The sequence below is a fragment of the Camelus ferus genome, chromosome 6 (genome assembly GCF_009834535.1).
Source record: "Camelus ferus isolate YT-003-E chromosome 6, BCGSAC_Cfer_1.0, whole genome shotgun sequence".
Classification (NCBI taxonomy): domain Eukaryota; kingdom Metazoa; phylum Chordata; class Mammalia; order Artiodactyla; family Camelidae; genus Camelus; species Camelus ferus.
The window spans coordinates 21,949,528-21,975,994 of NC_045701.1; the positions used below are offsets into that span (position 1 = coordinate 21,949,528).

Sequence of the window (26,467 nt, forward strand, 5' to 3'; positions counted from 1 at the left end):
CATTTACTGTGCTCCAGGCACTTCACACACATGAGCTCATTTAATCCTCACAACCACCTTATGAAGTGGGTACTACTATTAGCTTCAAATTTACAGATGGGAAAACTGAAGCACAGGGGGCTTAAGTAACTTCTCCAAGTCCCACAGACAGTCTGCCTGCAGGTTACAACTCAAGCAGTCTGGCTCCAGAGTTCACACTCTTAGCTTCCCTCTGTGTCCTGTCCCAGAGGACCTTCTGGTCTCAGTCTTCACCTAGTATCATGAACACCTCAGAGCTGGGAGTCTCTAAAAGTCCCCCACTCTGAGGACAGCCTCAATCCATTCACAGCACCAAGGACAAACCAATAGCCCAGGCTTGAGCCCCCCTGACCTGGTCAGAAGGCACTGGACACCACACCACTATATCCTATGACACTACTGCTGACAACGAGAGGTGCTGGCTCTTGCAATCCCGACTAAGGGAGAGTCCAGGCTGCCGCAGGGCTTGCTCTGAAAGCCTTTATCCTGCCCCCCACCACTCGCTACCCTGAAGTCACCACTCAGTTACTGGTCCTCTTATGGCATCTCTCTAACTCTTCTAGAAGTTCTGGGCTTACCTCCTATCCTGGGTCTTTAGAACCACGGTTTCTCCAGATTTCTCCTCTTTAGCCCTTTGACTTTCTTGAAATTTACTTCTAACCATTCTGCTCAGACCCCTTTTCTACTCCCCACTTCAACCCGTCCTTTGTTCACATTTACCCCCAGGCTCCCAGGTAGCGAAACAAGTGGAGTACTTCCCCTAGTGGTGACTGACCCTGCAGGCCACTTTACCTGGTCACAGGGAGGAAACACCTGAGCTCTGTCACCCGCCACCTGGGACCAGCCCAGTGGCTCCAACTCCCTTGGACACAAGGGGTGGAGCATGTGGGCAGACCCTGTGCCCAAATGTCTTGCCAGGTGCAGAGAGCCCTGCTTTCACCCTCCTTTACCTCTTGTAACCTTGGAAGAACATTTTAATGATGGTGACTCACCCGGCTCATCTCCCAGTGGGACAGGCTTCGGGGCAGTGCTGGGCTGGGCACCAAGGCTAGACAGAGACAGGCAGTCAGAGAGTGTATCCTGCCCAACCAACCTGGAGTTCCCGCCACACGCAAGCCCAGAGGCCACAGCGATGCTCCAGTTCCCTCAGCTCATGCTGTTCTCACCCCACGGTCCCAGCAAGGGCACACCTAGCCACTGTACCAGTTGGTGTCTGGCCCTACACTGCACTTCCACGGACCTGGCTCTTTCTTGGTACCAAGGATGGGCAGAGCTGGAAGCTCTTCTTCTTCAGTGCCCTCGTCTTCTCCCTCCTTGTCACTGTCTGATGAGAGAGCAGGTCCAGGAGAAAGCATCGATGGGGCCTCGTGCCTAAGTCCAAGACAAGGAAGGTCACGGGGAGAGGAGAACAGCGAGGGGAAGAGGCCAGCATCATGGGTCTTTGTGTGAGAAACAGGTGCTGGGAAACAAAGCTGCTGAGTGGCAGGTCCAGAGCGAGTGGGGTGAGCAGTGAGATCACAGCGAGCAATATGGATGTCCACCCACTGCTTTTCCACATCCCACACTCTGTTCTCACCGGTTCGGCCCAGTAGTCCTTTGGGGAGAGGATGGTCCTTGCTGACTGCCCCCTCGCTGACGCTGGCGCAGCTCAGCCAGACGCTGCCTCATGCTGATGGTCATCTCAGAGCTCAGGCGCCACACAAATATGCAGCTGGGGTAGAGACACAGAGGTGGGTGAGGGAGGAGGAAGGCAGGACTCTAGGGGAGGCAACACCACTAGTACCCCTTCTCCACGGGCTGACAAGGAGACCAGAGCCACCCTCCAGTGTCAGGTCAGACCCAGCCAAGAAATATCCCTGTTCAGCCCCACTTCCCAAGACATCACTGAGGTGAAGAGAGGGGAGGGACAGGGTGTGTTTGTGGCACAGAGGGAGAATCTGTGTCTCAGGGAAGCTGGCCTCTGCTCACCTGTCCCCTGACACAGAGATGAGATGTTTGCAGTCATTACTAAATTTCATGCCAGTGACAATCTCTGTGAAGAACAAAGAATATGGCTGATGAGCCACCCTGAAGTCCCAGCCAGGTGGAGATGGAAGGCTGGTTAAAGGGGAGGGACAGACAGCTCTGCTGGGACCCAAGCAACTAAAGGAAGGAAGAGTAAAGTTCCCGGGGTCCAGTGCTGGGGCTACACTCACCTGAGTGGCCAAACATGGTAGCCACACACTCGCCTGAGGAGAAGTCAAAAATGGAGAGGTTCTTGTCGGAACAGCTGGTAGCAATGTAGATCCCTGAGGGGTCTGTCTGCACCTGAGGAGTGGGGCACACAGCTGGAAGAGGACAGGGAGCACCAGTCCCTCTCCACCTAGCACCCCTCTGTTCTCCCATTCTCTGGCCCACTGCCCAGTCTGCTGGGCCCTTACCTTAATCAGGGTGCCATCCTCACCCTGCGACCCTTTAAACAGCTTTTTCTGCTTCCCGCTGCTGATGTTGAAGATCCTGTAAAGAATGACACTCACATGAGGAGGCGGTCACAATCAAGCACCCTCGGGTGGCAGCAACGCCAGCTTCACTCCCAGCCCTGTGCTCTCTGGAAGCTTCTCCCCAACACCAAAGGGGCTACCACCTCTTGGGTGAAGCCAAGTACCTATTCTGCAGGCTCAGCGGGGCACAGAGTCCCGGACAAAAAGACAGACCCGGGGACTGAGCTGCTTAGAGCTGACCCTCTCAGGGTCGGATGGTCTGAGAAGGGGATGCCCACCGAATATTTCGATCCTGGCAGCCGATGGCTGTGTACTTCCAGCTGGGCTCCACGTCCATGTCATAGAGGGTCGTCTTCCGTACCACGTGGTGTGTCCGTGTAAACTGTACTCCATCTCCAGACTGCAGGGGTGGAGCATATGGGCAGACCCCCATGCCCAAATGCCTCACCAGGCCCTGAAAGCCCAGTTTTTGCCTCCCTTCCCTCCTTGTAACCCTAGGTAGGGGAACAGTAGCGACCTCTGCCCCCCAGCCCCAATCCCACTGCCCCATTCAGGGAAGCCCAGCAACCTCACCTTCTGTGCAGTGCGGAAGTAGATGCTCTTGTCTGCTCCACAGCTGATCATGCGGACTTGCCCATCGCTGGCTGTGGAGAAAGGGGGCCGAGCTGTTCCCACTGCTCTCACCACAAGGGAGCCAGCCTTTCCTCTGCTTCCCTCCATATTTTCCCCCTGTGGAGCTACTCTGCATGGCTGGGACTACCAACTAAACCAGGATGCATCCCTCCAAACCCAAGCTTTCTTTTCTTTCCCCCTATCCTCAGCCAGGCTGGTTGCTCAAGGTCCCCTGGACTAAGAGTCCATGTTCCATCCCCAGGCCTGCCAGCCCTGTCCATCACTCCCCTGACAGGCACACCCTTCTCATGGAGGTGGGAGGCAGGTGGCAGTGGGTGGCGGGGGAGATGTCAGTGGTAGGTGGCAGAATGTATCTCAACTGCCCTGCCCCTACCTGCAAACTTGACAGCAGTGATGGAGGATGAGTGCTCGTCCAGCGTCTGCTGCAGGCTGTACTCCCGTCCAGCATCTAACACATGGATCAGCCGGTCCCGGCTGGCTGACGCTAGCAGCTTCAGACCTGAGATTGGAAGAACTCCATCAGCCCATGAGTGCCCAGAGCAGGCCTCTATATGGGCCCAGCAAAGAGGAACTGAGTCCCATATCCCTAAGCCAAGTGGACCATGGAGCAGGGATGGAGTTGTCCTCCTCCAAACCTGCAAAGACACCAAATTATTCCAAGGATTTTCAGTCCCACATACAACAGCCAGGGTAGACGTAACTGGCACTAGCAGGACTGGGGAAGCCCTGTGCTTTTCTGGTCTAGGTACTGGGCATCCATTCTTTACCTGTGTCCGGCTTAGAGTACTCCAGGCATAGAATTTCCGAGTCATGGGCCTCCACCCTCAGCATCTCATTTAGGGACTGCAGTTCGTGCACCCTGCAAAGATGAGGAGAGGAGGGAGGAGGTCACTGCCAGGCTGCAGGAGGAGAGAGTCACCTTGCTTTCTCTACTACATCTCCTCCTATGACCTTTTTAAAAATTTATCTTTATTTTTTAACTTTCAGGTTAGAGAAAAGTTGCAATGAGTACCGAGGATTTCCCTATTTCCCTTACCCAGCTTTCCCTAATGTTAACATCTGACATAACAGTTTAATTGTCAGAACCAGGAAATTTACATAGGCTTTACTTGAATTTTACCAGTTTTTCCACAATGTCCTTTTTCTAGACTCAGGATCCTATCCAGAGTCCAAGCTGCATTGAGTTATTTCTCTTTAGTCCTCTATCTGTAACAGTTCTTCAGTCTTTGCTTACCTTTCATAACCAAGAGTACTGATCAGTACAGGCATCCTGTCATACGCGCACCTTAATTTGAATTGTCTGACTTTTCTTATGACTAGACTGAGTTTACACATTTTTGGCAAGAATATCACAAAAGAAGTGCTATGTCCTTCTTAGTGCATCATATTATGGGCTTCATGATGTTGATGTGAGGATGCTAAGCTTGGTTACTTGATTAAGATGCTTTCTGCTGGGTTTCTTCATTATAAAGTAATTGTCTTTCCCTTGTATAGGAATATCTTTTTTCCAGTCTCTTTGAGCCAAACTTTTCAAAAGCTGTGTCCTCGGGGACCTAACTCTCCCAGCCTGCACCACGTGACTCAGGCAGTACCCATTCCAGACCTGGCCTTACCTGAGTGTGCCCACACGGTCCCCTGAAGCTAGATGCTGTCCGTTGGGGCTGATACACACAGAACGAATGCCCACGCGGGGATCCATCAGGGACCCATCAGCTTTGTCTCCCCCAGGCAGCTCAGTGTCCAGCAGGGCCTGAGTGTTCCCATCCACATAGATGATCTTAATGAGGTCCTAGCGGAGCAGGTCAGGAGGAGAAGTGGATAAGGCAGGCCTGACCCAGAAAAGAGGCAAGGGGAGAGGAATGCTGGACAAGATAAACCCTTGGCTCACAGAGGCCAGCCAAACAAGAGCTGGGGACCCAGTTCCTAAGAAGGAAGTGTGAAGGCAAGGGGATGCGGTACTAGGTGTGGACGGGGGCCCCGTGGCTCACGTTGCTGAGGATGTTCCGGTGCAGGGTGGAGCCATGCACCCCAGAGCTCTCTGTGTTCCACAGGCGGATAGTGTTGTCAGAGGAACAGGTGATAAAGGAACTGGGGGGCAGGCAGGCCTGGTTACTGTCCTTCACTTCGGGGTAGACCTGAAGGGGCAGAGGGAACAAAGTCAGATCTCCAGTTAGGAGCAGTTCCTTGTCTGCCCACGGAGATAGAAGGGAATGAGAGCAAGGGCTTGATGCTGGCCAAGGCTTAGCCCTGTGTCAGTTACATAGGAAGTAAGCTGTAACTAGTAGATACTCTTCAAATCAGTATGGAAAAGCACATTAACCAAGCACCTACTGTGGACAGGCATTCTTCCATGCCTCCCATTTACATTCTTTCATTTAATTCTTAGAACAATTAGATAAATCAGGTACATCATTTTACCACTGAAGAAATGAGGCTCGGTCAGGTTCAATAACTTGTCCAAGATCATCCAGCCCAGGATGAGGCAAAGCTATGGATGGACAGGGGCACACTGGAAGAAGCCTGAGATGTATAAGCACTAAAATTCTAGTGCCGTCCTCAGGACCCATCTGAGGATATGCAGATACACAGGGATGCTGCTGGAGAAATGAGGAGGCAGCAGGAACATAACATTCTACTTGGGGATCCCCACTTTCCAACCTCGCAGTGGTACTCCCCCAAAACCAGGCTGGGGTCAAGCCAGCGCACCTACCTCCACACTCCAAACGCAGGAGGAATGATACAGAGCCGAGTACACCTTGCCCACTTTCTTGGGGTCCCTCACATCCCAAACATAAATGCTGTGGTCGTTGTACACACAAGACAGCCACTGATTAGTAGGATCAAAGGTCAAGGCAATGGTGTCTGGATACCTGGCATTGGCCACTCCAGAGAAGAGGCGACTGTGGGGAAGAGGACAGAGCAAACTGGTGAGTGAGGAGTTGATGAAATGAAGGACGAGGGGAATGGAAACAGAAGCCAATCCACAAAGGAAGGAGCAGAGCATGGGAGCCGCTCCAGACTCGTAGGTTTGGAAGCAGTTGCTTGAGAGGAAAAAGCTGCCTCTGACAGCTCTCAGTTGGGAGCCGCCCCAGCACAAGCTGCTGGGCCACGGTCTCTCCTGATGAACACAAACAAGGTCACAGAACGCCAAAGTCAGACAAGGTAACTCTGTGGCCATGAAGGGGCAAAACAAAAACAAGACCACTCTGTAACCGTGTCTGAGACAGATAAAAATATCATTGTAAAACCACAAAAATGACCGAACATCACCCTTTCCCATCTTTCAGGACTGATGGCTCCTTCTTTACCAATTACAGCCTGAGTTTCGTACCTTTCCTTCTCCCTTTAATTATTAAATGTCCAATAGTAGAATTGCCCCCATCTCCTCACAGTATCCAACCAGAACAAAACTGCAGTCCCTGGAACCATTCCTAAAATCATCTAACACAAGCCCAAATCTTACAGTAAGCCCCTCCTAACACCTACAGCTAAGACACTCCAAAGTCCCCCAGGTGAGCGGGGTACCAATAAAGCAAATTTGTGTGTGTACAAAGGTGTTCCTCTGAGAATCTTTGGGGTATCAATACACTCTTCACCTTGTTCCCTGAAGCACAGGCAAGGAAGACTGGGCACAGAGTAAGGCTTTGATGGAGGGCAGGGGGTCCACACAGCTCACCTGGCCTCTGTGACACTGGCAATGTCTGTCCCCAGCGCGTGGGGCCGGGGCAGGGTACTGAGGAAGTGCAGGTTACAGGGGTTGAAGAGGCGCACGGTGCCATCAGCGCAGCCACAGAAGATGTAGTCTTGGCTCACGGAGATGCAGTGGGCCACGGTGGTCTGCAGGCAGAGGGGCTCAGGTCAGCGTGGGCCACCTGCTCAACCCCTCCTCAACAGTTACCTGCCAAGAGGAGACACCAGCCAAGGCAGGGGAGAGGGGAAAGCAGCCCAGCTGCTCTGGCCTGAGCCCCTCAGCTGTCATGTAGAGATGCCCCACCCTCCAGCAGCAGGTGGCCAGAGGGCCCACAGCCACGTGCAGATGGGTGATGGGTGTCGGGGACCCTTCTAGGGCACTAGAGGTTTTGGCAAAGAGGACAAAATAGGAAAAGCCCAACAAAGAGAAAGGAGCAGCAAGAGAAAGAGAGGAGAGTCTAGCACCACTTACTGTGAAGCTGTCTGTGTTCTGAGCAGAAGAGGAAAGCAGGGGAAAGAAAGACAGAAAGAGAGAGCAGAGACGAGGCAGTTATACAGATCTGCATGGGCTAGAGCCGGGCCAAGCTCTGGCTCCCTCGAGCTCCTTTCTCCTGGGGTCCCCTGCTGCATACACAAGGGCTCTGCCCCCGGCATGGAGCCGCAGCATCAGTTTCCCCTGAGCTGAGACGCAGGCAGCCTCCCCACCCCCGCACTGGTACAGAGGTACTTACTCTCAGCTCCACCCACTTATCCAAAAGCCTCCGATCACTGAACTCGCACAGCAGCCCTGAGGACGTGATGCAGAAGGTGCTGTCCGCTTTCTTCCCTCGGCCACAGGCCACATCGGTGAACAGGTTGTTCCGCAGCTCCCCCAGCAGCCCTGAGCGGCCCAGCAGGGGCACAGTGGCATTCACCTGTGGAGACACATCTCTGCTGCCCACCCATCCTCCCGGGGGCCAGCCCCGGACACCATGGGCTGGGGAGAGTGAGGGAGGAGACACAGTAAGCCTCCCTTACCCTTTGAGACTATCCCTCGGCCCAGATAGCATTGGCTCATCCAAAACTTATGGATGGCGACCAAGCAAGCAGAGAGGGTCCCAAAGGGAGCAGGGTCTCCTGGGGTGGGCTGAGCAGACCCTGGCCTCCAGGGTTACTTCCATCCTCAGGACCTTACCTTTGAGGTCTTGCTGTCATCAAGGTACCAGAATTTGATGTGCCGGTTGCCTGCAGTGACAAAGTAGCTGCAATCTTCAGAGAAGGACACTGCTGTGACCCGACTGGACACTTTATTGGAGGCCACCACAATGTTTTTCTGGAGGGAAAGCCAAAGGAAGAATCAAAGTTCTGCCTCTTGGAGCCAAGAAGAAAGAGGCTCAGAGGATGGAGGAAGGTTAGATAGGATTTGTACTTAAAAAAAAAAAGTTTCTTTCCAGGATTCACTGGTCAGAAAAAGAGGGGAGGGAGGAGAATCACTTTCTAGAGGAGTTGAAGAGATTCAATCCTCGAAGGCATAAAGCTAGCCTCTTTCTACCAACATGCTTGGCTGCGCAGTTGCTTTTTTCTGCTTCAGTTCGTTTTCTAGAATGAGACTGAGACCAGCAGAGTGGAATGGAAGGGCTAAGGTCAGCAGTTTCCCAGCTTCCCAGAAGGCCCCTGGACCCCTATGAGGCTGCCAGGCTAGCCCACCAAGCCTACTCACCTTCCAGGCCCAGACATTGACGATCATGTCGTGTTGGTAGCCCACAGAGACGATGTACTTGGCGCTAGGGGAGAAGGCCACACAAGCCACACCATACTTGTGCTCCTGCAGCTCTGCCACCTGGCTGTGCTCAGCTACATCCCAAACCCGCACGGCTGGCATGTGCCCACTCTGCAGAGAGGAAAGAACCGGAAGTGAGGGCCAGAGGCACATAGCAGCCTCCAGCCTTTCAGGGTAGGGGCCCCCACCCCTCTAGCTCCTGGGTAGAGTCTAATGACCCCCCCTGGATGAGAGCAGAGTGCTACACAGAGCAAAGGTATAGAGAAAACATGATAAATATCTCAGGACAACAACAATTAATAGAGAAAACAGCCCCAGATTTGGTTCAGTATCTCTCGGTGAGGGTTTGCACCTCTGTTTTTGTTCAAAGCTCCTTGAGTGATTCTGGTGAGCAGCCAGGGTTGAGAACCACTACCACCCACGCCTATTTCTGCCCCCACTGCCTCCCTGTACAAGGCTGAGATGGCAGAGGTGTCCCTCCTGTGCCCAGCAGGGGGCCTCCGGGGATAAGGAATATTCTAAGGCAGTGGTTTTCAAAGCGTGCTTCCCAAACCAGCAGAATCAGCATGATCTGGGAACCTGTTAGAAATGCAAATTTTGGGGTCCCCTTCCAGACCTATAGAACCAGAAACTCTGCGGGTAGGCCCAGCAACGTGCACTTTAACAAGCCCTCCAGATGATTCTGGTACCCACTAAACCACTAAGGCTGCAGAACCACTGCTTCAAGACACAGCAAAAACTTGGGATCTGGCATCAGTTCAGGAGGCCAGAAGGGCAGAGGCCCTAACCAGGCCTATAGGACTGTAGCCCTCTGCTGAGACCAGGCCACCCGTGTGCTTCAGAGTACTCCAGCCCCCCTTTCCCCACTCACCTCTCCAGTGACCAAGTACTTGCCGTCAGGGGAGAAGGCAAGGGCAGTGATGGTTTTCCTGCAAGAAATGAGGCCGGCTCAAAAAGGCACTGGCAGCCTGACTCCCTCACAGTCCCCCCAAAAGGCAAGACCAGGGACATCAACAGCATATGTGGTATTTCCCTATCTGGACCTGGGTTCCAACGAGGTCCCAGTACCCAGGGCCACAGAGACCCCAAACAGTGCCCATCTCACAGCCCCCAGGAGATGTTCCCCAAGGGCCCAGGCCCATTTACCTGGAACTGTTGAGGATGTGGTGCTGTTTGTGCTTCCTGGGATTGAACAGCACGACCACACACCTGGGGAGATGAATGAGACAACCAACTTCAGCACCAAACCACAGCTCCCCTAGGAACTCCAGTCACCCAGCAGAAGGAGACCAGGTGAGCAAGCTCAGAGGGGCTCTGCTTGCCACCGAGGGCAACTGACTGCTCTCTCCTGGAAACCTGTTCCTCTTGCTCCCTTTCACCACCCACAGGGGCCTATCTCTGCAGCTGCATGAGGGTTAAAGGGCTCCCTGGAAGTCTGTTTCCACCGGGTCCCTAAGCACCAGCACTATCTCTGCCACAAAGGGCAGCAGGGACACAGACCTTCCCACGGTCCTCATGCATAGCCCAGGACTGGGCCCAGGAGGAAGAACTCACGTGATTTGGGCAAAGCAGGCCACAGATGGATAGCCAGTTCCCAGGCTGGAGCCACACATGAATCAAGTATTTGTGCTCCAAGGAAGAGTAAGACCTCATGTGAGTGTGTGCCCATGTGTGTACTTGGCAGGGGCCAACCCCTCTCACCTTCTACATGGAGGTGAGGGAGTGGGTGGGAGGCAGGGGGCCAGAACTGCAAGGAGGCTCAGCAAGCCTAGAGGGAGAGGCAGGAGAGCCTCAGAGGGCCTAGGGAAGCCTGTTCAGTGCCTCAGAACTCCTGGGCCCAGCTCTGAGAATCCCTGGCCCCAAGGAGCCTAAGAAGAACCCTCCAGACTGCCAGAAGACAATCAGAAAAGGCTGGGAGCACCCTCTCCAGCCAGAAGGTGAGGCTGGATGGGATCAGGATCAGACTGATTTCCAGAGGCAGCTCCAGAGGGGAGGCCGGGTAGCAGGAGTCAGGGGCAGGAAGCGGGAAGCCACGGCCAGCAGCATTCTCCCTCAGGCTCCCCGGCTGCCCTTCTGCCTCATCACTTCATCAGCACTGTAACTACCTGACAGGAGCAAGCGTGGAGCCTGCTACACCAGATAAGAGGATGGGGAGAGAACTGTCAGAGGGCTACATCCCCCAGACACAGCCTTGTTTAGCTGGAAACCACTGCAACCCCCACACCTGAAACCCACTGCTTGCTAGAAATTCGAAAGGAAGGCAGGCACAGGCTGCGGGTGAGTGCTCAGCATCTCAGGCTCAATAAACCACTTCAATATGCAAATTCCACTGGTAGTTGCTGGGGATGCTGGGATCTCAGAGGTATACCAGCTATGCTCAGAGCTGCCAGGCTGACCAACAGCCTTGGAATTCCGGAGTCACATCATATTCTCCTCTAACCCCCCCCCCAAATCCTTCTTCACTGTTTTCTTTCTTCTCTCCTACCTGCTAACTTTTCTGCTTCCCTTTCCTCAGTACTTTGTCATTTCTCTCTTTATACCAACTTCCACTCTCCCACCCCTTCCCTTCTAGAATGCCATGTCAGGAGGGTTTTTAAAAATATGACCAAAATTAAATGGCTTTGGAAACCCTGTGTCCCATCAGTCTCTCTCCCCTTTCCCAACACACACACACACACACACACACACACACACACACACACACACACACACACACCATGCACACTTGTCCAGCTTCCTTTAGGGGCAGGCCCAGATACACGGGGCCTAATTCCTCCAAAATAGATAAGATTCATAGAACCTTAGAGCTGGAAAGAAGGATGGAAGGAATTAAGCACACTGTGCTAGGTGACTATAAAGGTCACCTGGTCCAACCCTCCAAAATTCTGAGATGAGGAAACTCAGGCTCAGAAACATAGGCTCCTATAAAGAACAGAGCCAGAACTCACAGGTCTGCCAGTGTCCACTGCTGTTTACACCAAATAGGTGCGCACCTCTGATCTGACGGTGTCACTCTTGCTGAGCGTCCCTGGGGAGCTTCTAAGACCCGAGCCCTTAAGTACACATGAAGGCCCTGGGTGGTGTGGCCCCTGACCAGTCTCCATCCTCACCGCGAACCATGCTCCAACCACATTCTTTCACTCCCTTTAACTTGCTATGTTCCTCCTACGCTAGGCCTTTGCAAGAGCCCTTTCCCCTGTTTAGAACATTCTTCTCTCCCTTTTCCAACTAGTTAACCCTTAGTCCTCTTTCGATCTCAAGTCAGATGGCCTCAGTATATGATCTCATAACACAGTTGTATCAACCTTTCATGACATTTATCACAACTGCAATTTTACATTCATTGTTGATTGCCGCTCCCACTAGACTGTGCCTCCCATGAGGGTGAGAAGTGTGTCTAGCTTCGCTAACTGCTTTGTCTCCTGTGCCTAGTGGAGTCTGGCCCATTGCAGTTGTTTAAGAACCATTTATTGAATGTATGAACGCCCCGCCTTGGTCCACTAGCTTGGTCCCGCTCAGGTATCTGTAGGTCCAGCTCTCCTCCCTCCTGCCTACCCCATCTGTCTTCTGTGGAAGGAAGCACTGAGGACCGCTGGGTCCTCTGAGACAGTGTGAGGCAGTGAGGACACTGTGAGCTTTGGAGTCAGAGAACAGGATTTGAGTCCTCATTCTGCCATCTACAGCTTTGTGACCCTGGCTGGGCAAGTCACAGCCTATTACCTTATCTGTAAAAAAGAAGCCACTAGGATTGAGCTCTTGGAACTTCTGTGGAGATTAAGTAAAAATTTTTGACACATAGCGGGAGCCAAACAAATAGCAAATTACTATTACTCCTCCTGGAGCACAGACAGGACGCTAAAAGAGACTCCTGGCAGTGGGGAACAAGGTGCTCAGGACTGTGTTGGGTTTTTCCTTTGAAAAATGGAGGTGAGTCCTGTTAAGATCTGAGTAATGGTAAAAACTTTAAAAGAGGCTTTATTTTTTGTTCTGGGAAGGCAACCAAGGAAGGAGAGCTGGGTTAAGCTTGGGGAAAGAAAATATCTCCATCTTCACCCACTTAGGAGATGATGAGCTTGGAAGGTAGCAAGAAAGGGATGGAGGAAATGGAGAGGGAGAAACCACCTCGAGTGTCTAGGACAGCAGCACAGAAACATAAAGATGGAGGAAGTGACATCTCCTGGCTAAGCTAAAAAGCAAGCACTACACGAGAGCTTCAACGGACTCTAAACACGAAGGCTTCCACTGCTTTTAGTAACCGGTCTACTGCTCTTCCCATTCAATAACAAGAGTTACCATTTATCAAGCATTTTCTGTGTAGCAGGTACTCTGCTAAGCACCTTAGACGTCTGGTCTTATTAGCTAATCCTTATGACAAGCTTGTGATGCTGGTACAATCATCCCCACTTTAAGATGGAGAAACAAGTTCAGAGGCGTTGTTCAAGGCCTCTCAGCTAACGCAAAACAGAGCCAGGATTCCAGCAGCCGAGCTCTAAGAAAAGCATAGTGGAGTGAATGGGAGAAAGTAGAGAAAACCGAAGTGGAAGAGGAGAGACTTAAACGCAGGAAGCACACAGACCTAATGCTCAGGGAGTCGGAGGGGTTGGGGCGCCTCTGAGAAGAGGAAGAAACGACAGGGACACTTGGAGGGAAAAAGGATTCAGGCTACAGAAATTTTGGAAATCATAACAGGGTACATGAAAATTATAGCAGTTATAGTGCAAAGTTCATAGCTCTAGACATTTAGATTTTAATACTTTATTCAGTGTATGAAAACTGATAACCCCCAGGCCACCATCATGAAAAGCCCAGCAAGTTTTTGGGAGAACAGACGTTCTCTCGCTCTCTGTGCTGACCTGCTAAGAAGGCCCTCTGCAGGCTCACCTCTCTGGCAATGGCTTCCAGTCTGAGTGGTTCCAGGTTACCTAGCTTTCAGGTCAGCTCGAGATAAACCATGGCAAAGGGCTCCGGCTGAGAGCTGACCTGACTTGAACTGACTCAATGCATATTCAGGACAGTCACATTTCAAATCCAGAAAAGGCAGGTGATGAGGGCTCTATGGTAGGCTTTTGAGTTTTCCTTTAAACCCAAAGCTGCATGGTGACCTTTCAAGGGCAGTGCATTAGACGGCTTAAAACAACTTTCCAAGTCACTACACATAAATTCTGAGTCTTGCTGGGCCACACGTCTTCTGTTTCCTGCTTCCCCTCAATTTGACTCCACAGTAGAAGGAGGAAAGAGAGTGGCTTGTGTGTGTAGGAAGTCAATGGAGACAGAAAAATAGAGACTGGCGATGAGGCAACCCTTCCCTTCTCTAACACCTCCCAACCCTCCCCTCAGGTATATATAGCCTGGAGAATTCTCACCTGTGGCATGGGAGAGTTAAGCAAAGGAGGGAAACACACAGAGGTAGGCCCTTAAGCTGAAATTTTTACTTCCAATTATTCAAATTTGGAAATCTTCTAAACAGAGGAAGAGGAAGAAAAAGACCAACCCATGGTCACAGCTCCACTTGCAAGGACAAAAATGCAGATGGTGAAGTGAAGGCAGATCCTGGCAAAGACATCTAAGGTCCTCCTGTGCCCAGCTTGCTGAGGTCTTCCCAAGAAAAAAGACCTCAGAAACACTGATGTGGGAGTCTCCTCAGTCTTCTTTGACCTTTGAGCAAGTTCCTCAGTTTGCTGGGGAAGGGACGGTGGGGTGTGGTTTGCATCAAACTTTGGCCCTTGGCCTCCACATCCCTTGACCCTGGCCAGCCCAGCAGGCAGTCATCTGCACATGTCTGTGCAGCAGTACTGGCTGCAGCGCCCAATGTGACAAGGGCTAGGCTGGCTCAGAATTCAGAACCCCAGGGTGCAGGGAGGCTGCTCACTCTCACAGGGAGACAGTGAGGCCTCCGGCCCTCAGGGCCTCAACCCGGCAGTCACATGGTAGAGCACCACTGCCGGGTGCTGGGCCCACTGCCCAGGAACTTCTCTGAACCAGGAAGGGCCAAGTCCTCGACAGCCACTTCCCTGGACAGGTCCAGTGCCATCACAAAGAGCCCAGCATGCCCACAGGGTCCACCTCCTATGACTCCATCCTCCAGAAGGCAGAAACAAATGAGACTTGAGTGGACAATGAATGCAGAAGCACATACAGGGAGCAGGACACAGAAGGCCTGAGCAGCAACCCTGCACCGCAGAATTTCTTTCAGACCAAGTAAAATCAGAAGGTGACTCACAGAGGTACACCAAAGGTCCTTCAAGCCTTGCTCAAATGTCACCACGTAGCCCTGTTTAACATTACAACCCCGCAGCTCTACATTCCCTACTCCCTTTCACTGCTTATTGCTTATACTTTTTCCAAAGCATAAATCAACTTGTAATATTCCGTATAATTTACTTTTTGGAGGGGGGAGGGTGAGAGGATCTGTTTTCATCACTAGACTGCTCTATGATGGTGGTATTTGTTTATTTTGTTTACTGGTACATCCCAAGGGCCTAGAAAATAAATAGGCACTCAGTAAACATTAGCGAATAAATCTGTAAGTCACCAGCTACCAGATCTCAAAGCCCTGACTGCCAAGGGACCTCCTGAGTAGCAGGCCCCAGGGTAGGTCCACAGTTCTCCCTTAGACTATTAGGACTCACTGACACTTGAGGGTGGGGTGATGGTGGAAAGAACAAGAAAACTGGGGTCAGGCAGACCTGTCTGCTAACATACTGTGTGATCTTGGGCATATTCCTTAATTTCTCTGAACCTCAGTTTTCTCATCTGTAAAACAGGAATAATAATATCTATGTCACAGAATTGTTTTGAGAACTGAATAATGTGCAAAGTAACCAGCATGGTGCTCCTAGTCATCTTCTTGACGAGTACTCTGGTGCACCAACAACAAAGAAAGGGCTAGCCAGAGGGTCAGCAGTTAGAACAGGAAGCCAAACTACGGTATCCCAGGCAGGACTTGCTAGGGTCCTCATTCAGGTGTGGAATTATAAACTGTCCCCCCAGATTCGCGCCCAAAGGGGAAATCTTATAGCTTTAATTATTCTAAGAGATACTGAGTCTAGGATGGTTCCTAGGACATCCTTGGTTGTGGTCCTCTTTAGATATCTGGAATCCAATGCTTTCCAAATAAATAACTTTCTTAGGCCAGGCCATGAGACCCACTGTGATCTCAGTTTCTAGTATGCTCTATGAGGCGCTGTCCCCCAAAGGCACGAGAAAAGACTTGGTGGTAATAAGCCAGTGAATAACACAGCGAATTACACTACACTAACAGAGAGAATTACACTTCTCTCTGCCCAGAGCACTCTAAACATATTCCCTTCCAGGACAAGAGGTGAATCTCTGTGAGCTGTAAGAATGACAAGCCAGGTCCAAAAGACAGTGTCTGAGCCCCCTTCCATTCACTCACTATGGTCTAGCCACCATGGCCGCTGTTCAGCTACTCAAGCAATGAACTGATTCCTCCTTTCTTTGGGACCTTTGCTGTTGAGGTCTCCTCCCTCTGGAAGTGCAGCTCTTCACTGCAGATTCCTCCTTGATATCATTCAGACATCAGCTTAAATGTTAGCACCCACTGAGCCCTGACCATCCAATCTTAAAGTAGCCCCACCCTACCCTGCTCTTAGTTACTCACGTACTCTCCTTTCCATCATTCGGGTTTATTCTCCTCAGAACACTTACAACTCTTTGATATGCTCATTTATTTGTTTACATGTGTACTGTCTGCTTGTCCTCTTTGACCCTAAACCTCACAAAAGCAGTGAGTGACACTGTCTGTCTTACTGCTGTACACCCTGTGGCTGGAACACTACCTGGACCAGAGCAGTATCTGCTGAACAGATGAATGAACAGACTGTATCGATGAACAAGCTGTTTTGGGAAGAACTAAGGGGCCCTGGTTTCAGGTGTGAGCTCTGTTGGGAAACCAGGAGAAAAGGCGCTGAGAGGACTGATGCTTGTGAGTGCCCTGGTGTATGATTCATAGCCATCAGGACAGCGAGTCCCAGCATCCTCTTCTCCCAGTCCACCCAGTCTCCCCACGACTCCACACACTCCCTGGCAACCCTCCACACAGTGTTTACCACAGACAGGAAGAAGGCAGCTGCGTGCTCCTTCAGCTCAGATGTTACTAGAACACAGTTCAGGAGGAGATTCCGTGGCTCCACACACAGTTCAAAGCTTTGGCGCTGGAGATCTTAGCATACATTCCAATATGGGCTGAGTAAGTGGAGGGCCTTCTCAGGAGAGCTGGGTTTCCCCTCCTCCTCCCTACTTAAACCAGCCTTTTGGTGCTTGGCTGCCGGATAGGGCCAGCTCCCACTCCAGTAGCTGTTCTGCACAGAGGCCCTGCACTCAGGCATTAGGGGTCAAGAGAAACCCATTCTCCAAACTGACCGGCTCCACAGCGACAAGGGCTGTGCTGGGCTCTAAAGGCCCTGGCCCCTCTACCGAGCCGCTAGGGAAGGGGCCTAAGTCAATTACAAGGGTTCAACCAAACTGAGTGCCTCAAAGAAGCTATCTGGGGCCCAGCGTGGCCTTCCAGGGCAGGGGGAGCTTTAAAATGTGACAGGTGAGGGGTGGGCTTCCTGTGGGGAAACAGCAGCAAAGGGGGAGCTCTGGAGAAGAGGTGCAGGAGCCACTAAAACCGAGGGGTCTCTACCCAGAGACTTCAACCCACCTCTGCCTGACACACAGCGCCCTCCACTCCACCCTCCCTGAGCTGTTTCATTTCAGAAAACTTTGTTTTGGTTTGATCTTTGCCTCTAGGCCTCTGGGAGAATTTTCTGAGCTTTGTTTCTCTTCTTGTTTCTAGGATACCTGAGCTGCTTCTACAGCAACAAGCACAGTAGAAACTAGAGAGTGGCGGATGGGGGTGGGGTAGGATCACCAGATAGGAAGACGGGGTTGAGGGGGAAGAGTCTGCTTGGCTCACATAGGCTTTGGTGGTCCCCAGATACCCCAGAGGCACGTCAGGGAGCTCGAGCACAGAGCAAAACTAAAACACCCAGAAAAAGGCTATTTGTAAAGAGAGGACTCAAAGTTTTAGGAAACCAAAAGGTCAGGGAGTGGATCAGGACACTGCCCAGGGCTGGCCCAAGCCAAACACACTCAGGAAACCTACTAGAGGTGACAGCAGGAAAGCTTCCATACACCACCAGGAAGGAAAATGACTCCCAGGCACGAGCCAGGCTGGGACCTGCCCACAAACAGAAGCACACACCCTTAAAGGCTCTGGGCCTGAGGTCTGGGTGTGTGGGGAGGGAGGTGGAGCAGGGCTCCACACTCCCCAGGGCAGGGACACAGGGCTCAGCATGTACGGAGGAGCAGCCCAGGCCTTTCCTGCCTGCCCCACATCCAGCCACCAGTTCCACCTCCAACAAGAAGGAACCTGGCTTTCCCAGGCCAAGACAGCACGAGTGGAATTCCCCGGAGACTGCAGAGGGGATCCAGCAACAGAGATCATTCATCAGCTTGCTTCTGGAGGGGGAGAAGGTGGCCAACTCAGCCTCTGCAGGGTGAAGCCAGTGCAACTCTCACAGTCATCACATGCCAAAGAGCCACCCAGGAGAAACACATTCCAGAGCCCAGGAGCAGAAGTCTCCCTGGCATAGACTGAGCTCCCCATCAACTGGCCTCTTCTTATTTGAAGGGCAGGTAGATGGCTTAGGGGAAAAGCAGCTTTAAAACCTAGCAGAAAATCTGGTCTTCTCCCACCCCACACCATTTTAAGAATGAGCTCTGCCATCAAACTACTTGGGTTGGAATCCCAATACAGACATATACCCGCTGTGTGACCTGGAGCAAACTGCTTAATCTCTTTGAATTTTAGTTTCCTCCTCTAAAATATGGGATGATAATAGTACCAACCTCACAGGGTTGCTCTAAGCTTATACAAAATAATTCCTGCAAATTGCTTAACAAAGTGTCTGGCACAGAAAAAATTCTTGATAAAGGCAGCTTTTTTGATGGGATGCTAAAACTAAAAAAAAAAAAATCATGTAACAGATATAAAACTACAGGAGTTGCTACGGAAATCACACTGGGGAACTCAGCATTCCCAACATGACAGTGGGGAAAGAGGCAGAGCAGTGGCCCTCCCATTTTCACATTCCTGTGACCAACAGCAAGGAACAGAGGTTGACAGAACCAAAAGCAGGAGAGGCCCCAAGCCTCCAAAAGAAACACTTCTGCAGAAGCTTAAGGCAATTACGGTTGTGGGTTTCTCATCTGAAGAAGCAGAGGAGTGAAAAGGCAGCAAGGGAAAGAGGAACTCCAGCCCCAGGACCCTACTTCTCTTCCATGGCACTGATAATCTCTTAAAGGGACCAGAGTAGACAAATGTTCAGAGCGTTACTCGTAACAGCCGAAAAGCAGAAAGAACCCAAATGTCCATCAACTGATGAATAGTTAAAATATGGTGTATCCATACAGTGGAATGTTACTCAGACATAAAAAGGAATGAAATACTGACACCCAACATGACATGTACGAACCTTGAAAACATCATGCTAAGTAAAAAAAAGCCAGTCACAAAAAATATGATTCTATTTATATAAAATGTCCAGAACAGGCAAATCTACAGAGACAGAAAGTAGAGGAGAGATTGCCTAGGGCTGGGGATCTTGGAGGGAAGTACAGAGTGACTGTTAAGGGGCATGGAGTTTCTTTCTGGGGTGATGAAAATGTTCTAAAATTGTGTAATGGCAGCACAACTGTGTGGATAGACTAAAAACCACTGAATTGTACATATTAAATGGGGAAGTTGTAAAAAGTAAATTACATCTCAATAAAGCTGTTTTTAAAAATGACTAGAAGGCAGATGTCAAAGATACTGAAGATGGTGTTGGAAGCTATGTGTAACAGAAAGTGTGAGTCTGTGGGTGGGTGTGAGTGGCCAAAAAGCAGGACAGGATGGCTACAAGGACAACAATCAACAAAGAGTCTTCACCTGGCCCTGAATCTCCTTTATAAAAATGCCACCAAAACATTAACCCGGACACATCTCCCAGAAGATACCAGAAAACCCATGCCCACCCCAACTGGTTTAGCATGGCTATGCTCCGATGCAGTAAGACCTCTTCCAAGCCACTTACCCAGCTGGGTAGGCAACTAAACCCGATCGGGGGTCACAGGCAAGTCCTCTGCCTCCAGACACTGTTATTCCAAGCACCTTCTCCAAGGTCACCTGTTAGAGAAAGACAGAAAAGTGTTATGTCATGGACAGAGTGGGGTTGGGAAAAAAGTGCTGAAGGTACCCAGCACCTTCTGCAATGCTGACTGCTTTCCTGATGGCCCTGGCTTCTGGGGAATGGGGCTACTGACTTGTCCAGGTTCTGACCTGGCCATAGGCCCCCTGACCACATGGAAAAAAGCCAGTGTGCATCACTAGCTTTTAAACAGCAATCAAACTACTGAAAATAAAGTGGTTAAAACTCAGCTCATGGCCACAGAGGAACAAGTACTCCCCCAATCCAGGAAGGCTCCCTTTACACGATAAGAGTTGTGGGTCCCCAGGCTGGCCTCTTGGGTCACTCTGAGAATCAGGGGAGGTCACTAATCTTCGTGCCTTGGCCACTCTGATCTCCAAGAGCCAGAAGAATGTTAGGATGTTAGGCATCAATTAGGTGACTCAGACTATCCCTGATCTTTGCATTCCATCATGTTCTTGCCCTCCATCAGAGGACTCCACCCACCCATGTGTGCCAGTTCATATGGACTACAAGCTTAGGAGGCAGAAACATGGCTTAATGCTGTGTTTTGCAAAGCACAGATGCTCAGAGTACTCTAATTATTATTATTAAGCCACAACTCCCACAGAGATGAAAGGGAAACACATGAAAAGTGCTCAGAGAGGACATGGCCACATGAGCCATTCACCATCGCTCTCATCATCACTATTGTTACCCTGCACTGTCTGCAGGCCCGGGATGCACAATGGACTAGCCTCAAATTACTTCTGCTAGATGATGCCATGTAGGCTTCAAACAGCCCTGTCACCTCTTGCTTATCACTCCACCTCACCGTCTGCTACACGACATCTCGCATGTCCAGGTCTAGCCCTGTCTGGACTCCCTGCAACAGCCCTCCCCAGGTATGTCCTGGGTCTTCACTGGCTCAGAGAGGGGCTTCTGAACATAAAATGGCAATGTAAACAGGGTAGAGTGTACTCTGCTAAGAGAGTCTCAGGGGCCTTAAGAGAGCCATGTGAACCAGAAACACTTCAGGGGTGTTCACACTTGTACAGGGCCATCTACTCCTAGTTCGGGCCAGTATCCAGAGAGGGGAAGCCCAGAGTCAATTAGGGTACTCTAGGACTGCTCCTTCCCTCTTACTCTCCCAGCTGGAGGATTCTCAGTGCTCCTAGAGGGCCTGCTTAAATTCTTATCTCCAAGGACCATTTTAGTTTGAATTAGGTTGGAAAGAAATTCCCTGAGGTGGCCAAAGACCAAAATAAGGACGCTATAGTTAAAACTTATTCCCCAGGAAGGTCCCCAAGAGTCTTCTGTGCTTCTTGATGATATGGACCAGGAATTACAATGTGTGTCCAACATGTGTCACTGACAGAGGCAGTTTAATTCCAGGGCAATGTACCTACCCCAGGCACGTGGCAAGCACCAAACTTGCCAGTTACACTTGGACCTTTGTGAGGCACTAAACCTAGTGGGGGACAAACTTTAGCCTACTCTATGCATTCTTGATAGTTTGCCCTAATTTATGCCTCCTTCCATACTTAATGACCCCCTGGCACCCAATCACCTTTCTGAAAGGCGTGCACACTGACCAGAGTACAAAATAACCCTGGGGAAGTCTGGGGATACTCAGTTCAGGGTGCCACTCCCCATCCTGGCAGTGTGCCCCTGGCTCTCCCAGGGGGAGGGGTACTCAGGAACATTCCTGCTGCACCAGCTGCCTACTGCAGAGAAAAGAGAAAGAGAAGCCTGAGGCCAGCATGACCTGCATAGATGGGAAAGGTCACAAAAGCAAGTGCAGTGAGCTAAAAGGCCACTCAACGCCTATTCTCTTCCAGCTAATCTGATTTCAGGCAAATCCTTTGGCTTCAAATTCACATCAGTCCCTCCCTTATGCTTCAGCTTTGGTCCTAAAGAATCAGACCAGTCTGTTGGTTCTCAGCTTCCCTTTCCTCTGACAGGAATTTAGGTAGGTGTTTCGTGGGTAGATGATCCAGCCCCACAGAGATTAATTCTGGAACTAGCTTGGAGTTTTCAACAGCAATCTAAAGCAGGAAGGAGTGGGGAGGGTATAGCTCAGTGGTAGAGTCCATGCTTACCATGCACGAGGTTGGGTTCAATCCCCAGTACCTCCATTAATAAATAGATAAATAAATCTAATTACCTCCCACTCACCAAAAAAAAAAAATTTTTTTTTAAATTAAAGATTTATTATAAGGGAGGATAATAGCTCAGTGGTTCAATCCCAGTACCTCCATTAAAAAAAATGATCAACTATATGTCAATTAAAAAAAAAAAAACACTGGGAAAAAAAAAGCAGGAAAGAGATCTGAGTTACTCAGATCCCAAAGTTTCACCACAGGCCACAGTAAGAGACACATTTTATATCATGACCCAGTATAAATATACATGTATGTGTGAGCATGTTCATAAAAGTGAAACGAAAGTTTCACAGAACAATATTTACTCTTACTGCATGTTATATACTCCAATTTCTATTATATTCTATTTCATTTAAAAACAGTTCTGGTCTTTACTTTACTGACTTCATGACCTACAAGTGGGCTGGAAGCTGCAGTTTGAGAGACCCTGATAAGGACCATCTCTCCCCGCTGGGCCTGGGTTCAGCCTGGTCCCTGGCACCTCTGTGTCCTGCTGTCACTTTCCTCCTAGGACTCTCGGCAGCGGAGACATCCGGGCTAGGAAACCCCACAGACAGGAGTTTGCCTGGGCTCAAAACTTGGATGATTTTCAAAGGATTTATGGGTTTTGTTTTTGGCTTTTTCTGGCTTTCTGAGCAGCTATCCAAGGGGAAAAAAGGCAGTTTCCTTTGGCTCTGTGGAGGAGGAGGAGCAGGGGAAAAACATTCAGGGGCATCAGCTGGTTTTTATTTTATGTTCTAACTCAAACCAGCTTCCTGTTTGCAGGGAGGTTTGGAGCTGAGCTCCACTTTCAAAGGATCTGAGAGTCCAGGGCTCCTGCAAGGCCTCCAACATCTAGGCTTATTCTACAAGGCTCCAGCACGGTGGACTTTATAAATTGATTCTCTCCCTCTCATAATCCTCTCTATATCCCTTCTTTCCAAAAAGGTGGTATAGCTTTCATCCACCCTAGGGAATGGAGACAAACCTGGACACCCCCTTGCAGACACGCCCAGGCTGAAAGCCCCCGGGGTCAGCAGCGGTGTGCTGCAGCTGGCTTGCATGGGCTCAGGGGACCGACTGTGCACCTCTTTTCCCAGCTCCATGTTCAGTGACAGCACACTGGTAGCTTGAAATCACCATGGCAGGAGTACTTACACCATGAAATCAGACAATGCTACAAATCAGGGCCCTTTTCCTCCTCTTCAGAGAGCATGTAAACATTTCCCAGGGCACCACTGGGCTCAAGCAACTTCTCTCTTTCACTAGGACTATGGCTGTAATGCCCATGTGTTCACTCTACTTCAGGCCTTACTTCCTATAGTCTTTTTCGCAATATGGCAGGCCACTGTGATTCTTTTAAAATATAGATGAGATCATGTCATTACTCTGCTCAAAGCCTCTAATCCTTAAGGTCAAATCCAAACTTTATCCTGGTTTATAAGCCCTAAGTCATCTGGCCTCTGGCTACCTCTCTGACCTCGTTTCCTACACCCTCCTCCTACACAACCACCCTGGCTGCCTCAAGCACCTCAAGCAGATTCCAACCTCAGGTCCTTTGCATGTGCTATTTATTCCTTCCATAAAATGCTCTTCCCTCAACTATTCCCACAGCTAATTCACCCAGGTCTTTGCTCAAAGGTCTCCTCCTCTGAGAGGACTTTTCAGACTGGCTTTACTGCTATCACTTGATACCCAACTTACCCTGCTTTATTTTTTTGTTGTTGCACTTAGAGTCACATGGTGACCCAACATCAATTATATCTTTGTGTACATATTTACTGTCTGTCTCCTCTACCAAAATATGAGCTCCTTGAGGGCAAGGCCTAAGTTGCTACCCTTCACTGATTATGTCTTTGCTGTATGTCTTAAATCTTGCAGAGCAAATGTTAAAAAGAGAGAAAAGATAGGGTCTGGGATGTGGCGTGGGGCTTAGCACCTCATGAGCAACATCCTTCTGCAGTTCACATACCTGACTTCTCTTTATCCTCAGGCCACTTCGTTGACACCCAGTGACCAAGCAATGTGATGAGAAAGGGTAGAAAGAACTCCAGAACGTATGGTTTTATTTGATTTAGGTTTCTCACTTAAGTGCTCATAAGTCTGCACATGTTTTTGATGCTCTGACACGTCACTTCCACTTCCAGTAGAAGTTTTCAAGGTTCACTGTGCACATCCCTTTCCCTGACTGCTAAATGTGGCAGCAGGTGATGAGATCGGCCCCCTCAGCCTGGGCCCCCGAGTAACTCTGATGAACAGAACACCCACACCGATCCACACTGAACATAAGTATGAGCAAGAAATAAACTATCCACTAAGTCAGGGAGACTTGGAGGTGATTTGTTACCACAGCATGACCTGCTGGGGAATTTTCACACTTTTTGATCTCTTCCACTCTTTGGTTTCTTTACATTCTTAGAAATTACCAAGGATCCCAAGGAGCTTTTGTTTATACCAGTTATATCTATCAATATTTACTATATTAGAAATTACAATGGAAATATTTAAATACATTTAATCATTTAAAAATAACAATAAATCCATCACGTTAGCCCTTTTATTAAAAGAAACTCTATTTTCCAAAACAAAAGCAAAAAAATTTAGTGAGAAGAGTGGCACTGTTTAATGTTTTTGCAGATCTCTTTAATGTCTGGGTTAATAGCAAATGGCTGGATTCTTCTATCTGCATCTGCATTCTATCTGTTGTGGTATGTTATTCAAGGTGAAGATAAAAGAAAATCTGACCTCATTTGGAAATGTAATTGTAAAAGGGGGATCACAGAGATCCCCTAAGAGGGTTTCGGGGACCACAGGGATTCTCTGATCACACTTTGGGAACCAATGACCTAGCTCCTCCTGAACACTACTACAGCATCTCTCACAATAAGGAAGCATTCTCACTAGTATGAGAGTTCTTGCCTCAGGCATCGTTTGAGGAAACTGAGGCAGGGAAGAGGCCCTATGAGAAAACAGCTGTCCTCTAGTCAGGGACAGGGCCCCAAGTCCTGACAGGAACTTCAGCTCCAAATCCTCGTGGCCCAATGCTGTGGAACATAGCCCAAAAGACACACCAGTCCAAGTAACTGATTACGGCCAGTAACATGAGACACCACTGCTACGGGCAGCTAGCACCCTGACACATCCACAGATTTAGGAACATCATGCACAGGTGAAAACTCAGAACTGAGAAGGGGGCACCGCTTCTGTACTCTGCAGTGATTGCCTCCACATCCGAAACACAGCCTAGAAGCAGGGAGAACACTCAAGCTATGGCCCAGCCTTCCCCTGAAGGTGGAGAGTATTAAGATGGAGGAAAGCCCATATCAACCTGAAAGATAATGTCATCTTCCCCCGGAAGCAAGTCTGCAGGAGGGCAGAATTACCACAGACACACTGCAGAGGAAGGCTTGAATGCCCACCCTCCCAACATGCACCAGGCCAGGCAGGATTGTATCCTCTCGAGAGAAAGAAGGAAAGCAAAATCATCCCTCACTGTAATGAGATAAAGGGATAACTTCAGAATCGCCTATCCCCAGGAGAGAAGGAAAGAATAAAGCCAACTGTTTAAGAGCGCTTTTGGCTCTCATTAAAGAAGATGGAGAAAACAGGTGGCTCAGAGGCGACAGACAGGACTACTCATTCATACTAGATGGAACAGTATTTTCCAACGTGCAGATTACAGCCTATTAATGGGATCTGAAATTGATTTAGTGGGTAACAAATAACTAGAATAGAACAAAAAGCAGATTTCATGGCATGTAGTAACAGTAAGTATTGATCATGAAACTTTACTTTGTGAGGGGTCTGTGCTTTGTGAGTGTGTGCATGTGTACTGGGTCACAATGCAAAATGTATTTCTTAATGTGAGTTGTTCTCAAAAACGTTTAAAAGCCACTGGGATGCTGTGGGGATCCTAGGATGAAGAATATAAGACTCAACCCTCTACTCTCAAAATCCATTAGGGAAGATGAGTAGATACACCGCAAAGCAATCCAGTATGCGATGAGGGTCATAAGAAAGATACAAAGCGCTCAAAGAGAAAGAAGAGAGATGATTTCTGAACAAGATCAGGAAAGGGAAACAATGAAGGTTTCTTGGAAGACCAAATGGAATTTGTCCTGGGCCTTGCGGTGAGGACAGGATTTGACAAACAGAAATACAGAGAGAAGGAATTCTCAGTAGAAGAAGCTGCATGAGTGAGTTTGGCAGAAGGAAACAACAGAGCAGGTGAGCAGCAGGAAAAGCAAAGGTTTTTGTAGGAGAATTAGGTGAGGTGAGGTAGACTGCATCCAGACCAGGAAGGGCCTTGTTTGCCAAACTAAGTGGTCAACTGTGGGCCCTGGGAAGTCACTGAAGCGTTTCAAGTGAGGGACACGATCAAAGCTATGCTTGGTGATGATGTATACAAGACATATAACACAGGCAGGGAGCCCCATTAGGATGTATTATAGTAGTACAAGTGAGAAGGAATGAGGATCTAGCCCAGTAAGAAGACAGTGGGCGTAGAAAAGAAATAATGACAAAGAAAAGATGGCAAAGCAAACAGAATTAGCAAGACTGGGAACTGTA

At 49.7% G+C, this 26,467-nt stretch overlaps 1 protein-coding gene across 1 annotated transcript in view; it reads right to left on the bottom strand.

Moving 5' to 3' along the window:
- The window catches only part of MAPKBP1 (mitogen-activated protein kinase binding protein 1), a 49,318-nt gene that overhangs the window by 6,734 nt on the left and 16,117 nt on the right, over window positions 1-26,467 (bottom strand). The window contains exons 3-22 of the mRNA XM_014554322.2: window positions 19,662-19,753; window positions 9,727-9,789; window positions 9,452-9,509; window positions 8,521-8,691; window positions 7,996-8,133; window positions 7,553-7,735; window positions 6,808-6,968; window positions 5,842-6,031; window positions 5,120-5,266; window positions 4,745-4,920; window positions 3,899-3,990; window positions 3,505-3,630; window positions 3,072-3,142; window positions 2,777-2,898; window positions 2,439-2,514; window positions 2,214-2,325; window positions 1,987-2,050; window positions 1,595-1,729; window positions 1,259-1,389; window positions 1,011-1,066 (exon numbers count right to left, since the gene is read on the bottom strand). Of these exons, the coding sequence (XP_014409808.1) occupies window positions 1,011-1,066; window positions 1,259-1,389; window positions 1,595-1,729; window positions 1,987-2,050; window positions 2,214-2,325; window positions 2,439-2,514; window positions 2,777-2,898; window positions 3,072-3,142; window positions 3,505-3,630; window positions 3,899-3,990; window positions 4,745-4,920; window positions 5,120-5,266; window positions 5,842-6,031; window positions 6,808-6,968; window positions 7,553-7,735; window positions 7,996-8,133; window positions 8,521-8,691; window positions 9,452-9,509; window positions 9,727-9,789; window positions 19,662-19,753 (2,364 nt within the window). The remainder of the gene's footprint in view (window positions 1-1,010; window positions 1,067-1,258; window positions 1,390-1,594; window positions 1,730-1,986; window positions 2,051-2,213; window positions 2,326-2,438; window positions 2,515-2,776; window positions 2,899-3,071; window positions 3,143-3,504; window positions 3,631-3,898; window positions 3,991-4,744; window positions 4,921-5,119; window positions 5,267-5,841; window positions 6,032-6,807; window positions 6,969-7,552; window positions 7,736-7,995; window positions 8,134-8,520; window positions 8,692-9,451; window positions 9,510-9,726; window positions 9,790-19,661; window positions 19,754-26,467) is intronic.